The sequence below is a fragment of the Eleutherodactylus coqui genome, chromosome 6 (genome assembly GCF_035609145.1).
Source record: "Eleutherodactylus coqui strain aEleCoq1 chromosome 6, aEleCoq1.hap1, whole genome shotgun sequence".
In the NCBI taxonomy this organism is placed as follows: domain Eukaryota; kingdom Metazoa; phylum Chordata; class Amphibia; order Anura; family Eleutherodactylidae; genus Eleutherodactylus; species Eleutherodactylus coqui.
In genome coordinates, this window is record NC_089842.1 from 181,742,345 (window position 1) to 181,763,783 (window position 21,439).

The 21,439-nt window shown below is 43.0% G+C and overlaps 1 protein-coding gene across 9 annotated transcripts in view; it reads right to left on the reverse strand.

Annotated features, from left to right (window-relative positions):
* The window catches only part of PCNX1 (pecanex 1), a 94,418-nt gene that overhangs the window by 59,297 nt on the left and 13,682 nt on the right, over positions 1-21,439 (reverse strand). For 8 of the 9 annotated variants that reach the window (XM_066608394.1, XM_066608396.1, XM_066608395.1 and 5 more), the window contains exons 2-6: positions 19,619-19,827; positions 16,879-16,984; positions 15,972-16,011; positions 11,775-11,861; positions 6,580-8,247 (exon numbers count right to left, since the gene is read on the reverse strand). In XM_066608394.1, coding sequence (XP_066464491.1) covers positions 6,580-8,247; positions 11,775-11,861; positions 15,972-16,011; positions 16,879-16,984; positions 19,619-19,827 — 2,110 coding nt within the window. The remainder of the gene's footprint in view (positions 1-6,579; positions 8,248-11,774; positions 11,862-15,971; positions 16,012-16,878; positions 16,985-19,618; positions 19,828-21,439) is intronic. The other variant, XM_066608393.1, reaches the window with a different exon arrangement.

Genomic DNA, 21,439 nt, shown 5'->3' on the forward strand with positions numbered 1-21,439 from the left:
GCGGGGACGGCTCCCGCGGGCTTCTATTGAAGCCTATGGAAGCCGTCCGGATCCGCGGGAGACCTAAAATAGGAATTTAAAGTATTTACCATCCGGCGCGGGCGGGGAAGGTCAGCTGTTCCTCACGGCCGCATCTTCCTTGCTTCGGCTCGGCGGATGTGCCCGGCGCATGCGCGCGGCACGTCGGCAACGTGCCGGCGACGTGCCGCCGGCGTCAGGAATTCATCCGCCGGCCGAAAATGAAGATCCGGCCGTGAGGAACAGCTGATCTTCTCCGCCCGCGCCGGATAGGTAAATGCTTTTAAATTCTTATTTTCGGCGCTCATGTCCGCGGGGCAGGAGGGACCCGCTGCAGATTCTACATGGAGAATCTGCAGCGGATCTGATTTTCCCCGTGGACATGAGGCCTTAGGGCTCCGTCTCCGGATTCCGCAACAATAACCCTCCATAGCATGCACACGACTGGAAACCAATTGCTGTTTTCAAAATTAATTTTTTTAAAAATGCCAGCATGCTCTATGTTCTTGCGGTTCCTGCACGGACTGCTTCCTTTGAAGTCAATGAAAGGCGTCCAATCTGCGGCCCATCTGCAATGGACATTGTGGACAGACCGCGGATTCTGTGGGAATAGCAAGAGTTAAAAAAAATTTGAAATTCTTTACTCTGCATGTCCAACGGCGAGCCCATCCACAGTTCAGAAAACCCGGAAGAGAGGTCCGCGAGTAAGCCGCTGCCTGCACACACAGGTACCTGCCGCAGTCAGGGCTGGAATCCGGACCTGCCGTGTGTATGAGGCTGTAGCAAGTTTTGGACATTAAGTACAGTAAAGCCCACGGCAGAATACCCATGAAGATTTAAACTAGTGGGAATATACCGGATCTGTGAAATGCCAATGACTGGGATGCACGTGTGCTAGCACAAAAACCATACTGCATTTGTCCAACCTTATACCACCTAAAGATTGGTTTAGGTGGTGCCAAAAGGTTGTTGCATGTCACCACATTTCATTCACCCCTCCCCCCCATTTTCACTAAGCCACACCCCCTTGGTCAGGCAGCAATGTATTATTGGTACATTTGCTTCAGCAATAGGCATAAGACTTGATGCAATATTTTAAAAAGCTCTATGCACAATCACACGGGGCCGGAGAAATCTTAGGAGCCAAGCAAGGTCCTTTTACGTGGAATGATTGTCGTTCAAACGAGCGTAAATGAAGGATAATCGTTCAGTGTAAACGCAGACAACAATCAAACGATAAGATCGTTCACTTTTCGTTCATTTTATGCGGGTACAAAAATAATCATTGGCTCGTTCACTAATCTTTCGGTTTAAGTGGCGCACGTTCAGTTCTCAGTCACTTATACAGTAAATGTGAACGAATGAGCGATTTCTTGTTTGGACGAGCCAAAATGCATCTGCTGTATAAACAGGCTGCCCGAACGAACTCGGATATCGTTCACTCTTAGAGCCGATATGTTGTTCGGTATAAACAGCCCCTGACCAAATGTAACTAATTGCTTTCTAATGACGCCTATGAAAGTTAAAAAACAAAAAAACTAGATGAGCTGGCTCCTAGGGCGGTGTAACTGGATGGCTCCTAAAAACTACTATATAATCTCAAGGCACATTTACACGGGGCGACTATCGGGCAAACGATGCCCGACACTCGTCCCTGTGTCTCCGCGCTCCTGCTCGGGCGCTAGCACAGCTGGCTGGGTCACGGAGCAGCCAGCAGGGGGGTTGGGCAGTGCAGGAGATTTCTGAACGGCGACTGTTTAAGCTGCACGACGAGCTTCATTGCTCATGTTTCATGCTGCATAAACGATCAGCGATGAAGCTCATCGTGCAGTTTAAACAGTAGCGAACGGCTGCTGTGTAGCTCAATGGAGGTGGGTGGGGGGCAGAAATAGTCTGCTAGCTACGGTGACCTATGGCTTATTCTTTTGCTGACCTGCTAGGCTTTCAAGTGCATTGCTATACTGAAGTATAGTAGTGTATTAGACGAATGAAAAAAAGATGCAGATATTCAAGTCCCCTAGTGGGTGAAAAATAAAAGAGAAAGCATAAAAAAAATGGTTTACAAAGAAAAAAAAAAAAATACAGAATAATACATACATCAAAACTCCACCTTTCCCCTTTTTTCTTTATATTAAAAAAAAAAAAAAAAAAAAAAAGGATTGCCGCATCCATAATGACCTAGAGAAAATAGTATGTACATTTAACCCACACAGTACATGCCATGAGAAAAATATATATATTATACATACACACACACAAAACAAGGCAATAATAGCCAATTATCTTGCAAAAAAAAAAACTGTAGAAAGTAATCAAAACGTCGCATTGATCAACAAATTATACCATTAAAAAGTACAACATCCCACCAAAAAGAAAGACTAAAAAGAATTGGCAAAAAAAAATAAAATCTGATCAACTGGATCAAGACTAGAGTTCATTGCGCAAAAAAAAAGCCCTTGTTAGAGCTCCATCGATGGAAAAATAAAAAGATTATAGCTCTTAGAGTGCGGCAACACATAAGCAAATCTATGGGGGGAAAAAAAAAAGAGAGAAGAAAGGCGCCTTGTGTACAGAAGTAGCAAAACATTAAAAAAAAAAAAAAAAAACCCAACTTTATAAACTTTGTGTCACCAGATTCATGCTGACCCAGACATTTATTTTCCACACGAATGTCTTAGGCCTTATGTCCACGGGGAAAATCAGGCCCACTACGGATTCTCCATGGACATGAGGGCTGAAAATAAGAATAAACTTACCTGCAGCGGACCTTGCGTGTCTTCTCTTCTTCGCGGCCGGATCTTCTTTCTTCAGTCCGGCGGATGTGCTCGGCATGCCGGCTGCGTGCTGCACGCATGCGCCGGGTACATCTGACGGGCCGATGAAAGAAGATCCTGCTGCGAAGGAAGGAAGATCTGCATCGCCCGGAGCAGGTGAGTTTAATTCAGGCGCGGGTCTCCTGCGGATCTGGACGGCTTCCATAGGCTTCAATAGAAGCCTGCGGGAGCCGTCCCCGCGGGAGACACGCACCTAAATGGAGCATGTCCATTTTTTTTCATGCTCCAGGATTTTTTAAATTCACTTTTATTGACCATCCGGGGGTATTTATCTACCCGCGGGTGGTCAATGCATCCCTATGGGATGCGGATCCGCGTGCGGGTGATCCGTTGCGGATTTAAAATCTTCTTTTCCCCGTGGATATGAGGCCTTAAAAAATGAAATCCAAAAAACAAAAATGACCATTTTTTTTTCTCCCCACAACACAAAAAAAATTATGAAAAAAGGTCTAAAATACATTACATGTACCCCAAAATCATGCCATTAGAAAATACAACTTGTCCCGCAAAAAACAAGCCCTCATATGGTTAGGTAAATGGAAAAATGAAAGTTATGGCTCCTGTAAAGACCATGGGAAAAAAAAATGAAAAATTAGTTGGCCATTATGGCGCAAACAGGCTTCATTACTAAAAGGTGTTAAGAAACATAAGATCTTAAAATCTGCACTGATGGAATATTTAAAGAATCACCCTAAAACAGTTACACAGTACTTGAGCTTAGTGGAGATTTAAACTTCGTGAAAAATACTTGAGGTTGGAGTAAGGAAAGATTGGAAATTCAAGAGGAAAAAAAGAGCAAACATTCAGAGAAAAGTCTAAATCAGTACTAGACAAATCTCAGGAGCCATGGTGTGTAGCAGAGGTATTTTTAAATAGGTGTTCTGGGACATTAACTTTTGCTATTGATGACTGACAGGTCATCAATAGACGATTCGCAGGGACAAGCTGCTCAGATCCGCACCAATCAACCAATTCCCTGGGCCTGCTGTTATTAGGTCAGTGCAGGAAGCAGAAATCACCGACCATAGTGCAGTGGCCCTGAGTTGGTACTGCAACGCAACTCCCACAAAATTCAACAAGAGCTGTGCCTGCAATTCCAACCCATGCCACTGCGCTGGCCTATTGACAGCAGCCCTTACAATCAACTGATCGTTGAGGTCCTGGGGAACAGGTCTCTGCTGATAGTCATCAAGGACAAAAGTTAAAAATGTCCCTGAATACCCCTTTAAATGGTTCCTAATGGAGTTTGTTGCTTATATAAAAAGATTTACTGTCTAGTTGCTTTAAAAAAAAAAAAAATTTTTTTACTGGGAACGCTTTAAAGGGCCATTCACATCCCACTTTTGGCTTGTGTTGTTCAGCTCTGTCCTGGAAGCACCAGATCTGGCATATGCCAGACATAAAGGTGCCGTACAGACACCGTTCACTATATTGGTATGTGTCCCACTTCCAGGATTTTCCTAGATGAGACAACAGGGCATGCTGTGCCATTTCATCCAGGATTTTATGCTGGTTGTACCCCAAAGGAGCCAGTGCAGATGTGGAAGAGCCCCTAGAATGCCTGTAGCTGAAAGGAACTTGTCCATTTCTGCTGATAACCCAAGAATGATTTAAGACCGCCTCAACGCCCAAACCAGGTCTATAGTCCAGGCAGGTAGAAGTAGTTTTCTTCCATGTGGCAGCCTATAGACTACATATGCAACTATTCGTATCACTGTGTGCACATGTCAAGGGAAGTCTTCTGATCTATACACCAAACAGAATATGGTGACTATGCCCTAGTCATACAGAAACCCAGCTGTACGATGCACTTGCATAAAGGCTCCTGTCCACAGGCGAATTTTCACTGCGTTCCCCGCTGCGATAATCCAGCTGTGGGGAACGCAGTGAACACTTTCCATAGCGTTGTATGGAAAGCGCAGCCCCCCTGTCCATAGTGATTCTCCGCTCGCGAGTGGCAAATCGTGGCATGCTGTGATTCTCCGTGGTCAGCCTGTCTGTCAGATAGGCTCAAAGTGGAGATCCGTCAGCTGGCTCCTGCTCTCCGGTGGCAGCTCCTGTGGAATATCACAATGCCCATGGACAGGCAGCCTTACGAGTCCTCTGAAAGTCGCCTAAATAAGCATAAAATTACCCTCGCTGATTAAAGCAAAAAAAACTGGGTTGCAAATTTTTATTTTTTTTTTTTCTTCAAAAAAGGCGGTTAATTTGAATGTTTATCAAACTGACTGAAAAACGCCGATATACAAAATCCTTTGGGAAAATCACATACTGAGAATATAAGGATCAAACAAACAGGACTGAGAAGGGACACCCACCAATGCCGGCCATGCATGCAATCATCAGAGACAGAAGAACAAAATCACACAATAAGTTTATGTTGGTGCCACGTAAACATAACAGATTCCAATTTGGGGGGAAAAAATGAGTCACATTTTCTTGTTCCAATGTGCTGCAGGTTTTTCAGACGTGAATAAGATGTGGGCAGCACACCCTGGCGGGCAGCTGGCAAGTAAGGGATTTGGTGGATTGTTGGCATACATGAGAAAATGCAGTAGCCGCAGAAGAGACACATACTGTAAGGGTATCTTCACACGGGCAGAAAACTCTGCTAAATTTCTGGCAAAATACAGATGCAAAAGTGCAGCCAATGTTGTCAGTATTAAGTTTTTCCTTATCGATGTAGTGGTGTCTATTTTAAGGATTTTCCAGGGCATTAGAGGGGGGGAAAAAAAAGTTAGAAAGGCTTAAGATAAAGAAAAATTGAATCCTCTTTATCCCGGCGGCTCCCCGTTCAACGTTGCAGCTCTGGTGCTCGCCACATGGAACCTGGAAGATGCGGTGGGCAGTCAAATGCCATACATTGTGCATGTGACTGCTCAGCCACTCCCTGGCTTCAGCGGCCATAGTATCGCAGCTGTAGCCTGTGCGTGGCAGAGTGGTAATGTGCACAATGAATGGCACATGACCACCCAACACTTCTTCCAGGTTTCATACAGCGGGCATCAGGGCTGCAGCACTGGACAGGAAGCTGCCAAGATAGGAGTGTATTCAATTTCTATTCATGCTAAGCACCTTTAGCTTTTTTTTTTATGTGCCAGAAAAACCTCTTTTAAACCAGTTTATTGAGAAGTATTAAAAAACCTGCAGCACATCACCACAGCATTATATTACAGTGCAAGTGTAGCAGTCAATCAACAGGTACAGAGAACACAGTTCTGCAACCAGCAGTAAGCAGATGAAGCATCACATCAGATAAACACCAGTACAATCTTAATACTTTACATTCCATTTGTTGCTGTAAAGGCTCTACTTTGTAGATACAGCAGGTCGGATATAAAAAGCTATTCCCTAAAACTAAAATCAGCAGCAGAACTTGTTTTTCTGAAAGCAATGCAACCTCTTCAGGAAAAAAAATGAAACAAATAAATGGTGCCGCTGTCCCTCCGACTACAGTACACTGCCACGCACATGACTGGCATCCATAAAGCAGCAGTCAGTAGGTCGGCACGGCACCAGGAGGAATTAAATTTTTTTGCCTGCAGTAGTTTTGCTACAGAAACTGGTAATAATGTAACTATTAAACACGTTCGCTTAATGCTCATCCAAACCACAGGCACCCTTTACATTTCTGGCCTGAACGCAGCTCTGCGATTTCTAACCACGGAAGTCAACGTAGCCTTCATGCCTACAAAAACCATGACAATTTATATTGAACACCACATACCTGCAACAGCGGATTCTCTGTCTTCTACGTCCTGAAATGTAACCTGACTGGGCAAACTATTTCTCGAGCGGGTCACAGATTCTAATTGTGACGCGCGACCTAGTAAAGACAGCTGATCTAGAACTTCCCCCTCTTTGGCCTCTAGATCTGATTTTGAAGTGGTTAATGGTTTGATACTTTCAGGGGCTGCCAGTCTGTTTGGGTCCCCCAAGCTAACTACAGTGCCACTGTCCAGGCTCAATACCCTGGCCCGACTTTTTGTACCACTTGCACTTGAAGTCCTACGGTTGGAGCGCTTTTTGCCGCTTCCTTCACAACTTAAGTGAGTTCGATGCGAGTCTGCTCCTTTGTCTTTGATGTGATATTTTGTCCTTAGAGCAGTATATCTGGCCTCAGGTGACTGGCATGAGTGCGAAGTAGTGCTGGAAGAGCTATCGCTGCTAAAACGGTGGGCCGACTGCACACTTGAGGTCCTGCTCAAGTCGCTTTGGTCGCTAGAATCCTCGTCGTGACAAAAACCAGTGCTGTGAGGTTTGGTATCAGCTATGCCTTGAAACGAGACGTATTCTTTGTGTCTACTGGCATCGAAACTGCTGGCTCTTTTTTTACCTGTCCGCCTCCTGCATGATTTATGAGAGGAGGATGTTCGGTGTATTAAGCTGGATGATTTGGGTCGCACATCGCTATCTCGATGTTTAATACCCGTTTCCTTAAAGGATCTTAAGTCTACTAAAATTACTGGTTTCTCGCCCGGGTCATCGTGATTAACCGAAAGCTTCCCAGGCAGCCAGTCGACTTGCGCAGTCAATTCATTTGCATGGGGGTTCTTGTTTGCTTCTTCAGATGCCGACGAACTAAGACCCCTTGGACTTTGCACATCGTCAGATGTGTTGGCATCCTTGGCTTCCTGAGCTGAATTTCTTTCTACAGCAGTCCTTACGCTACTAGTCCTTTTATCAGTGGCTGAACTATGCTCTTCCTCTGGGTCGCTACAAAGGCCTCTCTTCACAGCACTTGCCTCCTCATGTTCCGATAAAATGCTCTCTACATGAGTGGAGCTCGTCTGTTCACTCTTATAGCTGCTAATGGTGCTATTTGTGTCCCTGTCTGTCCCGCTACAGTAGCTCTCTGTAGATCCGCTACTCCTGGTGCTAAGGCTCCTTAAGCTATCCATGCTTTTGTCAGACTTCATGTGTTTCACGCTACCGTTCCTTGAAAGCTGCTGGGCTCCTTTGCTTTTGAGACAGTCTAATTGAAAAATCCCTGAAGCGCAAGCATTTTCTACGAGAGAATCTTTGGACCCAGAATGTGGTTTGGAAGCTTCAAGTTCACTAACAGGATCCAGCCCGCGCCTTTGTTGATAGAGTGGAAAGTCAGTGAGGGAAGTGTCTGGAAAAGCAACAGCAGAGCTCGAAGTCCTCGGGACACCTCTTGGTCTATGTTCTTTTCTATATGAATGCGAATGCAATGGAACGAGTGAAGCCATTTCTGTGTCACATGCGTTAGACAGAGACAGATCCACATGGTGATGGTGGCTGTGGGTTGCAATTGAACCTTTGTCACTGTAGTCCCTGTTTAGGTCCTTGCCTCCAGATGATATAGAAGGCTGGATGGAGACAAAGGAGTCATTGGAGACCAGACGGAAAAGTTTCTGATCTACAGTTAAATCTGCAAGAAAGAGAATAATTTAGCAAGACGTATACTAAATCAGAAAAAGAACTTGATATACCATGTAGCCGTCTGTAAAGATATAGGAATCATGACTTGTATATGGCTGTGCCAAATTTCTCTAAAGTTGGCTATAAAAAAAAGAAAAAAATTTTAAAAAGGGGGGGGGGGGGTTGCGCTAAGATTGAAAGTTGGCCCCTTTTCAGATGTTAGGGGCTAATTATGATCTGTAGGATTCTGAACACTGGGGCACTCATCAATTACAAGAGCAGGCATCCCGATTGTCCCCAAATGCATGGAGCAGTAGTCGAGCATGCACATTGCTAACCCTTCATTTCAATGCTCCATTTGCAGAAGGGAATACAGGACCCACATTCTCATAAGAGGTCCAAGAGGTCGGACCCTCACTCATCAGATAGATGTGGCTAGACATACAAACTTGGTACAAACTCTTTAAATAAAAGTTGACCACACCAGGTCAACACAGGTGCACAATGTAAAGAGCGGTCTGCTTCCAGAAGCAAAACTGCTCCGTACAACAAGATACCGCTTTGTGAGAACAGCTGATCACTAGGGGTCTTGGGCGATGGATCCCTCACCAATCTATCAATGACCTATCCTCAAGACAAGTCATCAACAGCTAGAAGTGGGAGAGCTCAGATGGGTTGTACCATAGCGACAACAGTTTTCATACAGCCCTTTAGGGCCTCTCTGTGCAAGAGCATTTCCCAGTAAGAGACTTGGACCAGCACGTAATTCTGCATTTCCTAAATCGATAACTGGGAAGTGCCTGAATGTAGGGACACAAGCCCTTGAGTTATATAATACTTTGTTTCTTTTATTATTGTATGAACATCCAATTTATTCATCTAATGGAAATGGTCACTGTCATTTCCAGAGCCTTATGTTAAAGAGAACTCGTCATGTTGGAGATCCTGTCCAAACTGCAGGCAGCATGTCATAGCGCAGAGGAGTGGAGCACATTCTATATAGTTTCAGTATAATTTGCATTTTATTCATTTAAACTTCTTATTCTGAGCTGAACAGTTAAATGGCTGGTCCCATCAGTGATTGTATGAATGTACATACAGGGGTAGCTGCCAATCACTGATAGCCCCGCCCCCTGGACTGCAGCTCAGAACGAGCAAAAGTTTAAATTAATAAAATGCAAGTTACACAAACTATCTACAATCTGCTCAGCTCCTCCTGTTCTATAACATGATGCCTGCAGTTTGGACAGGATGTTCCAGCTGCTAAGTTCCCTTTAACATGATAGCCAATGTGATCAAGTAACCCTTAGAATTCATTTTATTTATTGAAGCTGACATTTTCTGCTTGATAAATAGCCCCAAAGTTCTGGCCACTAGAGGTCTCCCTTCCTACTAATAGGTTGTCCACTGCCTGTTGTCAAGTAATGCCTTTCTCTAGTAACAGACGGATTACAGGAAGTAGGGCTTGGCTAACACAAGCGAGCTCTGTGTAATACGTATAGCCCGTCCATCCTGCTTTCCTCAACTGCTACATTCAGTCTTGTGAACTAGTATAGCACCTCTCCTCCCTCAGCTCTGTACAGCAAGTAGCCATCAGGCCTGATAACGCCCTGTTCTACAAGCTTACAATACTGTCTCCCAGACCGCGGTGTTCTGTGTATACCAATACTGCAGCCTCACAATATTAACTGATAAGAAGTGGGGTCTCAGAGGAGCATTTCCATTGGTCAAATGCAGAAGAAAACTAAAGGAAAAGGAAGTGGCAGCGTGTACAGTACTGGCAGAGCTCTCCGCAGGTCACCGCCCTCTGATGAGAGGATGGATATAACAGGGACACTTTTCAGGAAAACAAAAAAAAGGTATGCACCCCAAAATCACATTACGACACAATCTGAGGCATAAGAGCTGCAAGCTCAATTGTTTCAGTAGGTGATGAAATGACAGGTAAGCTTTAAGTTCTGAAACTATAATACATAAAGCTTAAGGAACTACGTTTAACATCTGTACCAGGAAATGCTTTTGGTAGATTAGGTAATGTAGGGGGAGGACATTATTGGACTATCCCTGTCCTGGACAGGAGGTTGGTGGTTTAAGTACTCCTGACAAGTTGTCTTTAAAAGTTGCATATATGTGTAGTAAGTCTAATGTCTGGACTTCCAGTCTTTCCTTTCTTCCGATTCCATAATTTCCTACAGGTCAGTTTCTGTCTGGTGGCATCAGTTTTGCTACCAGAACACAAAAAGTTACATAGGAATCTCCACAAACAACTCATGAACGTTTTATTTAAGAGTTTATCTACTTTGGATACAACAGTAGTAAATATATAGTCAATCTGGTAGAAGTTCCAGAAGTGTTTTACTGTTCAGAACCCCCTTAGAAACTCGGATTCTGTTAACAGTTAAATAATTCAGGAAATAAGTCATGAGTAATACTGTGTGGTTTCCTTACATTAGTAAAACCTTTTTTTATTCTAACGTTGGGTAGTATTCATCCACACTGATATGAAGGTCAGAGATTTGAATTGTGTGAGTGTGTGATTGAAGTAGCAAATTTTGTAGTGAAAGTTAATTTAAATCTTGCCCAAAAATGATAGTCCTATTACGCTTATGTCAACCTGAACTTTACCTATAATACCAAGCCAGACCACTGCAGTAGGATGCTTCAGCAATAGTTGTGCACCAGTCCAGATGTATAGCTTATAGGGGCAGCGGATCCCACTGATCTAAAGTAGATTGCCTATCCTGATGATAGGACATTAATAATTTATAACTGGACAACCACTAATGCCCCATTAAGACGGGAAGACAGTCATCTAAAACTACTGCATGAGCACCAGTGTCCCCGCTAAGGTAGTTAGCACTCGTGCAGTGTTTAGCAGGCGGACCCACAGCTGGATTGCGGGCTTCTCACTAGCTACTCGCTCAGCACTTCACCTTCTATGTGAAGCACTGAGCAAGAATCCCGCAATCCAGCAGTTTTTCATGACTGAAAAAGTCAGCAATAACAAGTGTAGAAATAGTAATTTTTTTTGCATTGACATGGGTCGATTATCCCTCAAAAGAATGATAATCATCTGGTGTAAATGGCCCTTAACGGTTTCAAGCCAGCCATGATTACTGATCAAGCTTGGGGAAGGCAATGTGGCTGCAGACTTTAGTGGCCTGGCAATGAAAACTCACAGACTAAGGCTGCCTTCACACGAGCGTATATATGCCCCTATTCATTCGCGTATATATGCTGGTCATCTGATAGAATACATTGGATGCAATGTATTTATTTAGATGGCACAGCCTATGTACATGGGTAGACAGGTGCATATATACGCTCGTGTGAATAAAGGCTAAAAGAAAACCCAATGAGAAATTTGTTTAGCTGTGCCAAGCTGAATTTTGCCACATCTGTATTCATAATAAAGGGACATTGCTACTAATATCCAGTAGTTACAATATATGCTAAACACAACAGGTAAAATAAAAAGGGGGGGTGGGGGGGGGGAGCAGCCAAGTTTTCCGGCATAGACTAATCCTTTTGTTTTACCTTGGTCTTCACTTCCTTCTTTGCACAAACTATAGCTCTGACCAAGGCTCAGACTGATATCATCTGAGGTCTTTGCATCTGTATCCCCTGCAGAGACAAGAAATGTCATACTAATGTGTCCTAGGTCAGTGTTCACTATATAGAAAATATCTGGATGACATGTTTAAACATAAAGCGCGTGAAAAAAAAGAGATGACGACCAATGACACGGATCCCATTGGTAGAATGTTAATGCTGTGTTCACACGTTGCAACATTGCATTGCACTCTGCCACTGACGCATGCCCTCTTCATCTGAAGAGTCTTGGCCATTATCACACTACAGAAACTACTAAATTCTGATTTATGGGATAGATTTTCAGTTGTAGAAATTTCTGCAATGGAAGGAGATGTAAATTGTGAACGCATTCTTAGGGCAGGTTCGTATAGGTCAGATATGCTGCGGATTTCCCACACGTCAGAATAAACTGTGGAAGATGTGAATTGGATTTTAGGATATTTAATCTACAAATTGCTGAGAAGATCGACCGAGTAAACTGACCTGCTCTGCAGATTTTAAAGCCGCATCATGTTAATTTCACAGGATTTTAAAACTACACATTTCATAGCTTCAAATAAAGGGGTGAAACCCACAGCAAAGTCCACACCGCCTGCTGCAGATACTCCACTGCAGAGAATCCTTAACATAGGAGCATACACCTGGGGTTCTTCTACAAAGGTCATCATTAAATCTGTCGCATGTGAACAAACACTAAGGTGGTGTTCAGAGCGTAATATTGAAGCAGATTATGTGCCAAATATCCGTGCCATTTTATCATTCTATTGAATGCTATGTAAATCTAGATTTCATACGGTGAAAGTTTTTCCACATACAGATCTTGAAAACCGCAAAGAAAAAGAACCGACCTGTCAATTCTCAATGCGGTTTCTACACAGAATCAGCTGAGTTACCCACACACAAATGCAACCCATTCATTTACACTAAATCCATATGTGAATCCAAATGAAAACCTGCAGCATAACTCCCAGGCTCAGCCATGTTGAGGCAAAACCACAACATTTAGCCACTATTCTGTGGTAGTCATGGTAGTTAAAAAAAATTTTTAAAAAAAAAAAAGAAATCTCCCTCCCCTTTTCTTAAATACCTCATCTTCACATAGATAAACATCCATAGAATAGTAGCGTTGGGTCCAACCCCCTGCTCAGTGCAGAAGTCGCTAAATCATCCCAGACAGATATTTGTCCAGACTTTGTTTGAAGACTTCCACTGAAGGAGAACTCCCCACCTCCCGTGGTAACCTGTTCCACTCATTGGTCACCCTCACTGTCAGAAAGTTTATTTTCTAATAGCTAATCTGTGTCTCCTCCCTTTCAGTTTCATGCCATTGCTTCTAGTCTTTTCTTGCACAAATGAGAATAGGGCTGATCCCTCTGCACTGTGACAGCCCTTCAGATATTCGTAGACCGCTATTAAGTCTCCTCTCAGCCTTCTTTTTTGCAAGTTAAACATTCCCAGATCCTTTAACCGTTCATGGGACATGCAGACTGCTCACCATTTTGGTAACTCTTCTCTGAACTTGCTCCAGTTTGTCTATGCCTTTTTTAAATTGGAGTGCCCAAAACTGGACACAGTATTCAATATGAGGTCTGACTAAGGAAGAGTAGAGGGGGATGATGACCTCACGTGATCTAGACTCTATGCTTCTCTTAATGCAGCCCAGAATTGTGTTTGCTTTTTTGGCTGCTGCATCACATTGTTGACTCATGTTCAGTCTATGATCGATTAGTATACCAAAGTCTTTTTCACAAGTGCTGCTGCTTAACCCAATGCCTCCAATTCTGTATGTGCTTTTTTTCATTTTTTCTTGCCCAAAATACTTTGGTATTTAACAGAGAGAAATGCATTGTTAGTCGCTGCCCACTGTTTAAGCTTTTCTAGATCTTTTTGAATACGCTTTCTCTTCCCTAGTGTTAGATATCCCTCCAACCTTTTTGTTGTCGGCAAATTTGATCAGTTTCCACATAAATTCCCCTCAATTCCCTTCTCCAGATCATTTATAAAAATATTGAACACTGGACCTAGGACAGAGCCTTGTGGTACCCCACTTGATACATTCTTCCACTTGGATGTGCAGCCATTTATGACCACTCTGAGTACGATCACTCAGCCAGTTGTGAATCCACCTAACAGTTGCCTTGTCAATCCCATATTTGATCATTTTTTCAATAAGTACAGTATGAGATACTTTGTCAAATGCTTTACTAAGGTCAAGACATACTATATCCACCACACTTCCCTGATCAACCCAATCAGTGATTCTGTCAAAGAAGGAAATTAGATTAGTCTGGAATGACTTGTTTGTTACAAACCCATGCTGGCTTTGGTTAATTACTCCATTCTTATCCAAGTACTTGCATACATGCTGTTTAAGAATTTGTTCAAAGATCTTTCCCGGTATAGAAGTCCGGCTCACAGGCCTGTAGTTTCCCGGTTCCACTTTCATCCCTTTTTTGAAGATAGGGACAACATTTGCCCGTTTCCAATCTTCTGGGACTTCTCCTGTTCTCCAGGAATTTTCAAAGATTATGGCAAATGATTCAGCAATTACCTCCACTGCTTCCTTTAGTATCCTAGGATGTATTTCATCTGGACCTTGAGACTTGAATTCATTTAAGTTAGCTAAGTGTTCCCTCACCATCTCTCTGCTTATAGCTAGCCTGCATTCTTTTATTCCCACAATAGCACAGGGAAGATCAGTTGATGTTCCATCCAAGTACAGAACGATTTTCCTTTTATTTTGTTGTTTGTTTTTTTTGGATGGGGGGCTGGGGGCTGTTGTTCCTGTTGCTGCACCCCTCTTAAGATCGTGCGGCACAAAGAAATCTGACTCATATAGACTTGTGAGAGTACATGCACAGCAATCTGAAAACAGTCAGATTTCCATGTGCCATGTGATCTTTGGTGTGCTGGAACCAGTGAGTGGGCAAGTTTAAAAAATACATTACAGGGCTACCTGTCACCTTCCCTTGCTGTAGGGAGGCGACATGGTCCTTTTGAGAAATAGCGATGCTCACCCTTTCAGAGTCCCCACAGCACTAAACCCTGCATCTCCGTTCAGCCCATTGGATCTATTTACAAGCTTCAGAACATCCCTAATACATCAGACAGCTGTAACCAGCTACAGATCTCAAGAGGTGGACCACTGAGGTCTGAGATTGGCTACAATAGCCTATAATGTTCTGTAAACAAGCTGGCTGCAGGCTGTAAAGATACCACCAGCGGGGAGAACCGATGCAGCGCTAGAGCTGTGGGGACACAGGAGAGGCAAATACACCATTTTATTACTTTTGAGCATGGTCAGCACAGTTGAAAAAAAATGAATTACTTTAATATAAAACTTCCTTATGACAGGTTTTACACAAACACACACAGCCTTGCTACATAAACAGTGTTAAAACCCATTTCAGCTCTGCTCTCCTGCTGGCAGAGTACGACTTCTCCCACACATTTGGTCACATGATTATGACATCAGAAAGATCCTTAACTGGGATTTACTGCTCTCTGATCCGGAGGACCAACAAGATGGCGATCTTTGTTGTAAAAGACGCAGGCACTTCCTAAGGTTTTAGCTTACTAAAAAGTGCATCTCATATTCAGATTACTTCTGTAGATTACCTTTTTTGGGGGGGCGGAGCCTTAGTTCGGTCGCAGATTTGTATGCAGACTTGCACACAAAATTTAGCCCTGGTCAAGGGAGCAAATCCATATGTGCTATCCCGATGTGAATTCCACATGGAAATTGCATTAAGAATGGACATGTCAAGACTGTTTTCATCAAGTAGGCAGATTTTAAAATCCAAGGAGTAGAATAAGCTACACTGTGAGAACTATAGTACAGATTTCCATAGCATTCAATTGTATGCTTAAATGACGCCGATTCCGTCACAGATTTGCGAGTTGGATTTTATCTAGTTATAGTAAAGCCATGACTTTGTATCACCACCGTATTCTGCAATGGGATCTGGTCTCCTAGCAATTCTTCAACTACAGAGGCAGTGCATCTACATTTAGGAACACAGGGTTAAATATGAGCACCATGTTCACTTTTTTTTTTTTAAGAATATGGAACTGATTGTTCGAGGATGTATCATTTAAAATGAATAAGGATTCGCCCATATTAACTCTAAAATGTTGTACCTTTATTTGTTGATGCAGCTCCATATCTAGACATTCCAAGCTGTGGAGGAAGATGGGAGAGGGGAAAACAAAAGAAATATTCTCATTAGAATTATCTAGTGAGGTTTCACTTATGAATTCAAAAGGAATTAGCTCATTTCACATTCATGTGCAGGGCTAAGGTAAAGGGCTGTGGCTTTAGCATTGCTGGTCTCCATAGCAGACAGTAGTGTGGGAGGTCTCCAGCTGCTGTGGTTGTCTAACCAAGTGTTGCCTCCCAAAAGCACAAGAGGGGCATTAATCAAAAACAGCAGTGTACCGTGCCTATTGGGGAATGCAATACAGGCTACTGAGCAATGACAGGGTGAACATTGTGCAATTTTGTTGTAGGAAGTGGTGCAATACTTGGCTAAATCAGCCACATTCTACGCAACTGGAAGGCCAAACCAAGTGTTCCCAAACCTTATTTTGGGAACACTTAAAGTGAGATAGTACTAAGATATAAAAGTTATCCCCTATCATCAGGATAACTTGCTGATAGTCCAACCAATGGGACTGCCACCAATCCAAAGACCTGGAATCCTGAGAGTTTCAGCATGACGCAACAGTTCTATTCATTTAATGGCAGCGACAGATTGTCAAGCGCTTCTATTTGGCAATTTTCAGCGCAGTCACTGAAAAGAATGGAGTGGAGTTACTTAACGCTCTGGACCCTCATTCTCTGGATTGTTAGGGGTCCTAGCAGGATCAACAATTTATTCTGTGGATAGGGGAAAGACTCCGATTCTGGGAAAACCCCTTCAAAATTATGATTTAAGAAGTTATTGATAAGTCGTTTTCACTTTTTTTTTTTTAAAGCTGACACGGTGTATATAGGCTATAAAACTTATCAGGACAAAGTTACTTTGCTAGGGAGTATAGTTTATACCTGGTTACTTGGATCCAATCCAGAGTAGGAATTACGTGAGCTGCATCCAACAGGAGGTGTGGCTTCTCTTACAAACTCTGACATCTCAATCCCTCCACCAGGGTCACTGGCGATGAAAATGGCAGATTTATTATAGTTGTATGATCAACACCAAAGTTAAAAAGGAAAGATTATTAAAAAGGAAAACTACCAAAGACTGCATAAAACAAAAGTGTAAACAGCTACAGATCTTACTACTTAGGAACATTATCTGTGCGTAGTCAGCAGCCTGAAGCCTGCAGCTGTACACTCATAGATCCTTATGATATCACTTCTTGTCTGTTCACTGTCTTACTCATCGTTGATATAGGGACATGGCATAGAATTACCACCATCATCAAAATGTCCAGTCATATACACACAGCAATTCTAAATGACCCTCCAGTTCTGGCCAAACAAAGATGGTCGCACCGCCTCTCTGACTAGCTGATGCACATGGTGTATATCATGCATCGGTAGTCTGAGACACTACAAGCTGATTGGAGTGGCCAGCAGGCGTAGTGTCAAACTCATGACACATACTAATACACAATGTGCATCATGTAGTCAGAGAAGCAATGCGCCCATCTTTCTTTGTCGAAGACTATAGGGTCGCTTTAAGTACCCAAGTTCTTCCTGAGATTGGTCAACTCAATGCTCTTAAGCAGTTCTACCTTTATGAATTTCATCATGATCTTGTACTGCAGAAATGGGATCAACACTTAGCACAAGGCCCGTCCCCTTCACCTGAAATCTGTACATTATAAAAAAGAAAAAAAAAAACCTTGCCCAAAAAGGTGACATTTTTACCCAGATCTGAGGTATTGCAACTTCCTCTTTTTTGCATCAGCTGTGACAAAGAGGGCGATTGGCTTAGATATGAAGAAGAGCCATTTAACACATTAAAAATCTGCCACTTTTCAGTTTTTTTCGTACTCCTTTTTTAATCCCCACGTTCCAAGAATTCCTTTTCCCAACACAGCCATGCGAGGGCTTGTTTATTGCATTGTTTAACTGTATCATTTCATGTACCATGTAATGCACTGAAATCCTTTAGAAATGTGTATGTGGGGCGAAATGGAAAAATGCAGTTGTGCCATTTTTGGTGAATCTTGCTTTTACAGCGTAGTAAAGAGGACATGTTAGCTTTATTCTGCGCCTCTGTACAATTACGACGATACCAAGTTTATATAAGTATTATACTTTACTACATTTAAAAAAAAACCCAAAAAACGCAACTTTCAAAAATAATTTGTTGCCACGGTCTGACCACTATAACTTATTTTTCCACTGACAAGGCTTGTTTTTTTGTAAGGCGAGCTGTAGTTTTTACTGGTCCCAACATGGAGTACACATTCTTTTGAGTGACAGAGTCATGTGGGGGGGGAAGAGAACAACTCTACAACTGCATAATTTGTTTCTTACAGTACTAACCATGTGGGAATAATAATGTGATATTTTGACATTTCATGCTTTTACGGACGTGGCTATACCAATTGTTGAGGTTTTTTCAAATATTTAATTTTCTTATATGTTTTTTTATTTTATTTTTTATACTGCAGATTGCAGTATATTGTCATTTTACCAGCCCTATCTTTTAATAAGCTGAAACACTTGACAGACCTGGGGGCCATCACAAGACTGCAGGCTATCATGTCAACCTATCGGCTCCCTGGGATTGTGTCACAGGAGGGCCAATAGGACTCTGAATGGGTTCACCCTTCCAACCATCTGGTTAGACGCCACAGCCTGCATTGATGGCTGCATTTAAGCAGTTAAATATCCAAGACTGGAACCAGCTGCAACCGTGGCCATTGCCAGCACCTGTCTAACGTCTAACAGCCTCTGGGTATAAAGCAAATGTGAGTGCAGAGACTGCCTCAAACAACCCTTTGCAACCTATAACATATCCGCTGTAGGTCATTAATGGATTAAAAGGAGCTAAACAGCCAGCCGCCTGTGATGAAGCAACAGCCACAAAGAAGGTCCCTATCACCCTACCTTACTGTTGACAAAGGACCAGAGGTGTCGTTTCTGACTATAGATTTGGGTAAGGATCTAACCTCGCTGGAAAACACCTTTAAATCAGTGGTTTAATGACTGATCACATATCAGAACACTGCAATGCCCTGGAGGAGGGGGGTGGAGTTGCTGTTGCAACTTGATCTTCCTAATGTGACAAAGAGCCGACAAAATTATGTCCTTGTCACTAAAATAGCGCCAAACATAAAAAAAAGTGTTGAATGCCCAAATTCAGAAACAAAGACTTTCTTCTTTCTATAAAATATCAAAAATTAAACAAACAAAAATAAAAGTCATAGCGCCACATTTTCAGGTCCAGGCTTCCTTTCATGCACCATTCATGGATGCCCTGTGCAGAAGCCAATACGATTAACCCTTTCCAATCCAATTTTGGATTCAGGGTTTCCTAAAAGGCTTTCTCTTTTTGCTGTTATACAACGGTGCCATCTGCTGGCTAAAGTCAGTGTCTGTGCGCCAGAGAGGCTCTGAGAGTGAAGTGGCTGTCAATAGACGGTAAGAATACCCTGTCGGATGTCTTTTGACATTGGAGCTGTACAAGCTTCAATCACAATGTAGGAAGACGTCAGACAGTGGATTGGAAAAGGTTAAACCGTCAAGAAGAGAAAAGTGGGTAATGTCTGCAAACTAAAAATGATGCTTATGATTTCTATGTACCATATATACAGAAAGCCCTCCTTACCCAGGTCCATTGCTATCCTCTCTTCTGGCCGAGCTGTCACTACGTTCCGCCTTTGCCACCCTCTCCGTCAACTCACTGGCACTCCTCTCCACAATTTCTCCTTCATCCAGGGCCCTGTGTAGTCGGTAGTTTACAAGCTTTAACACTATGAAAACAGCTGCGACCACAGGGCAGTACACAGCAACAATCACCAGAGAAGAGGGAAGTGCCTGGAAGGGGAAAGAAAAAATGTAAAACACATTAAAGAAACATCAAATGTAGAATAAGATGCATGTTATCCTTAAAGTAAAATCACATCTAGAACCATAAACCTTCATACGGAGGAGTAAAAGTATTCACTACTAACATATCTGGGCTCCGGTAGTATATAGGTGCAATTTTGCAGAATAAAAGTTGTCAATACTTTCAGCAAATGTCTTACTGGGACCTGTTCCTTTGTACCACGGCCAATCATATACAATAAGTCAATACAAGAGCCTCGCTTTGTAAAAGCCCCTATTAAACGGCATGACTATGAAACCACTTGTTAGATCAAGAGCTTTGCACAATAATTGCGCAGTATGAACGTAGGCATTGTTAGAGCGATCAGCAATAAATCACTGATGGAACTTTCATACAGACCATTAAGTCCCCGTTGGCGATTTTGGTGCAGATCCACAACAGATTTCACCCTTGTAATTGAAGGGGTGAATTCTATTGCGAATCCGCACCAAAACCTACGTCAAAATCAGCACCGGGACGCCCGCTCCAGATTCCGCAATGCAAATGCGGTCGTGTGCAGCCAGTCTAATACAGTGCCTGATGGAATTGGGCACAATTTCTATGTTTGTCCTATACTATGACTCAGAGGGTGTATAAAGCCATAACACGGGTGCGTGCATGAAGCCTTAGGACTCCTGTACAATGTGTGTGGCTGGTCACATGTAGTCTCCACATAGGAGAGATTGGGAGCAGCACACGGCTCAGGAGGCGGGACTGGCCAGCGCTAATGGTGCTCTGTGTAGTGATCCCCGGGTCTCACACTTATTACAATGTTGTGCTTTAACCCTTTATGGCGCTCTACAAAGGAGTATACGAGTTGGAGAGGCGGCCATCTATACATGTGGCTCCATTCATTTGACTATATGGTAGCTTTGAAAGGTTTAAGGGAACCTCTCACACTCCACAGTGCCATAAACTAAATTACGGTGAGGTTATGGGACGTCACAGGGAACAGCGATAGATTTTTTTTTTTTTAATACACTCACAATCCACTGGGGTTCCCCTCTGAAAGGGGTCAGATTTTTGTACCACGTGCCAACTTCAGAGTCCTGTGCTCTCCCATCCAAGTCTATAGGAGAATGCATATCATGCAGTTCCCCGTGACATCCCTTAAAAGCACCTATAATCCAGTACAAGTCACTGTGGGGACGTGACAGGTTCCATCTAAAAACTTACTATGAAACCTCTAATATACAATACAGGGAGCCACATGCATGCTCTGAAGGAGCCCTACTTCTCTGTGAAGCTGAATAGGAGGGGACCCCCAAGGCTCGTGATGGGTGGAAGTAGAACCTGCTCCTATTCGACATATACAGGGTGGGCCATGGAAAAGTAGCCGGTCTCTGACAATACTGTGACAACAAGAAAAAAGCAAGTGGACTGCTTTTTCCAAAGCTTTATTGATTTATCCACATTACACCAGAGGCCAGAAGTGGTCCTCATTCACTTTTATGCATGTTGCAACATGTTGGCTGATACTGTCTGCAGCTCTTCAACAGTGATGCTGCAGATAACATTTGCGATGTTTTAATTGAGATCATGCAGAACATTGGCACACTT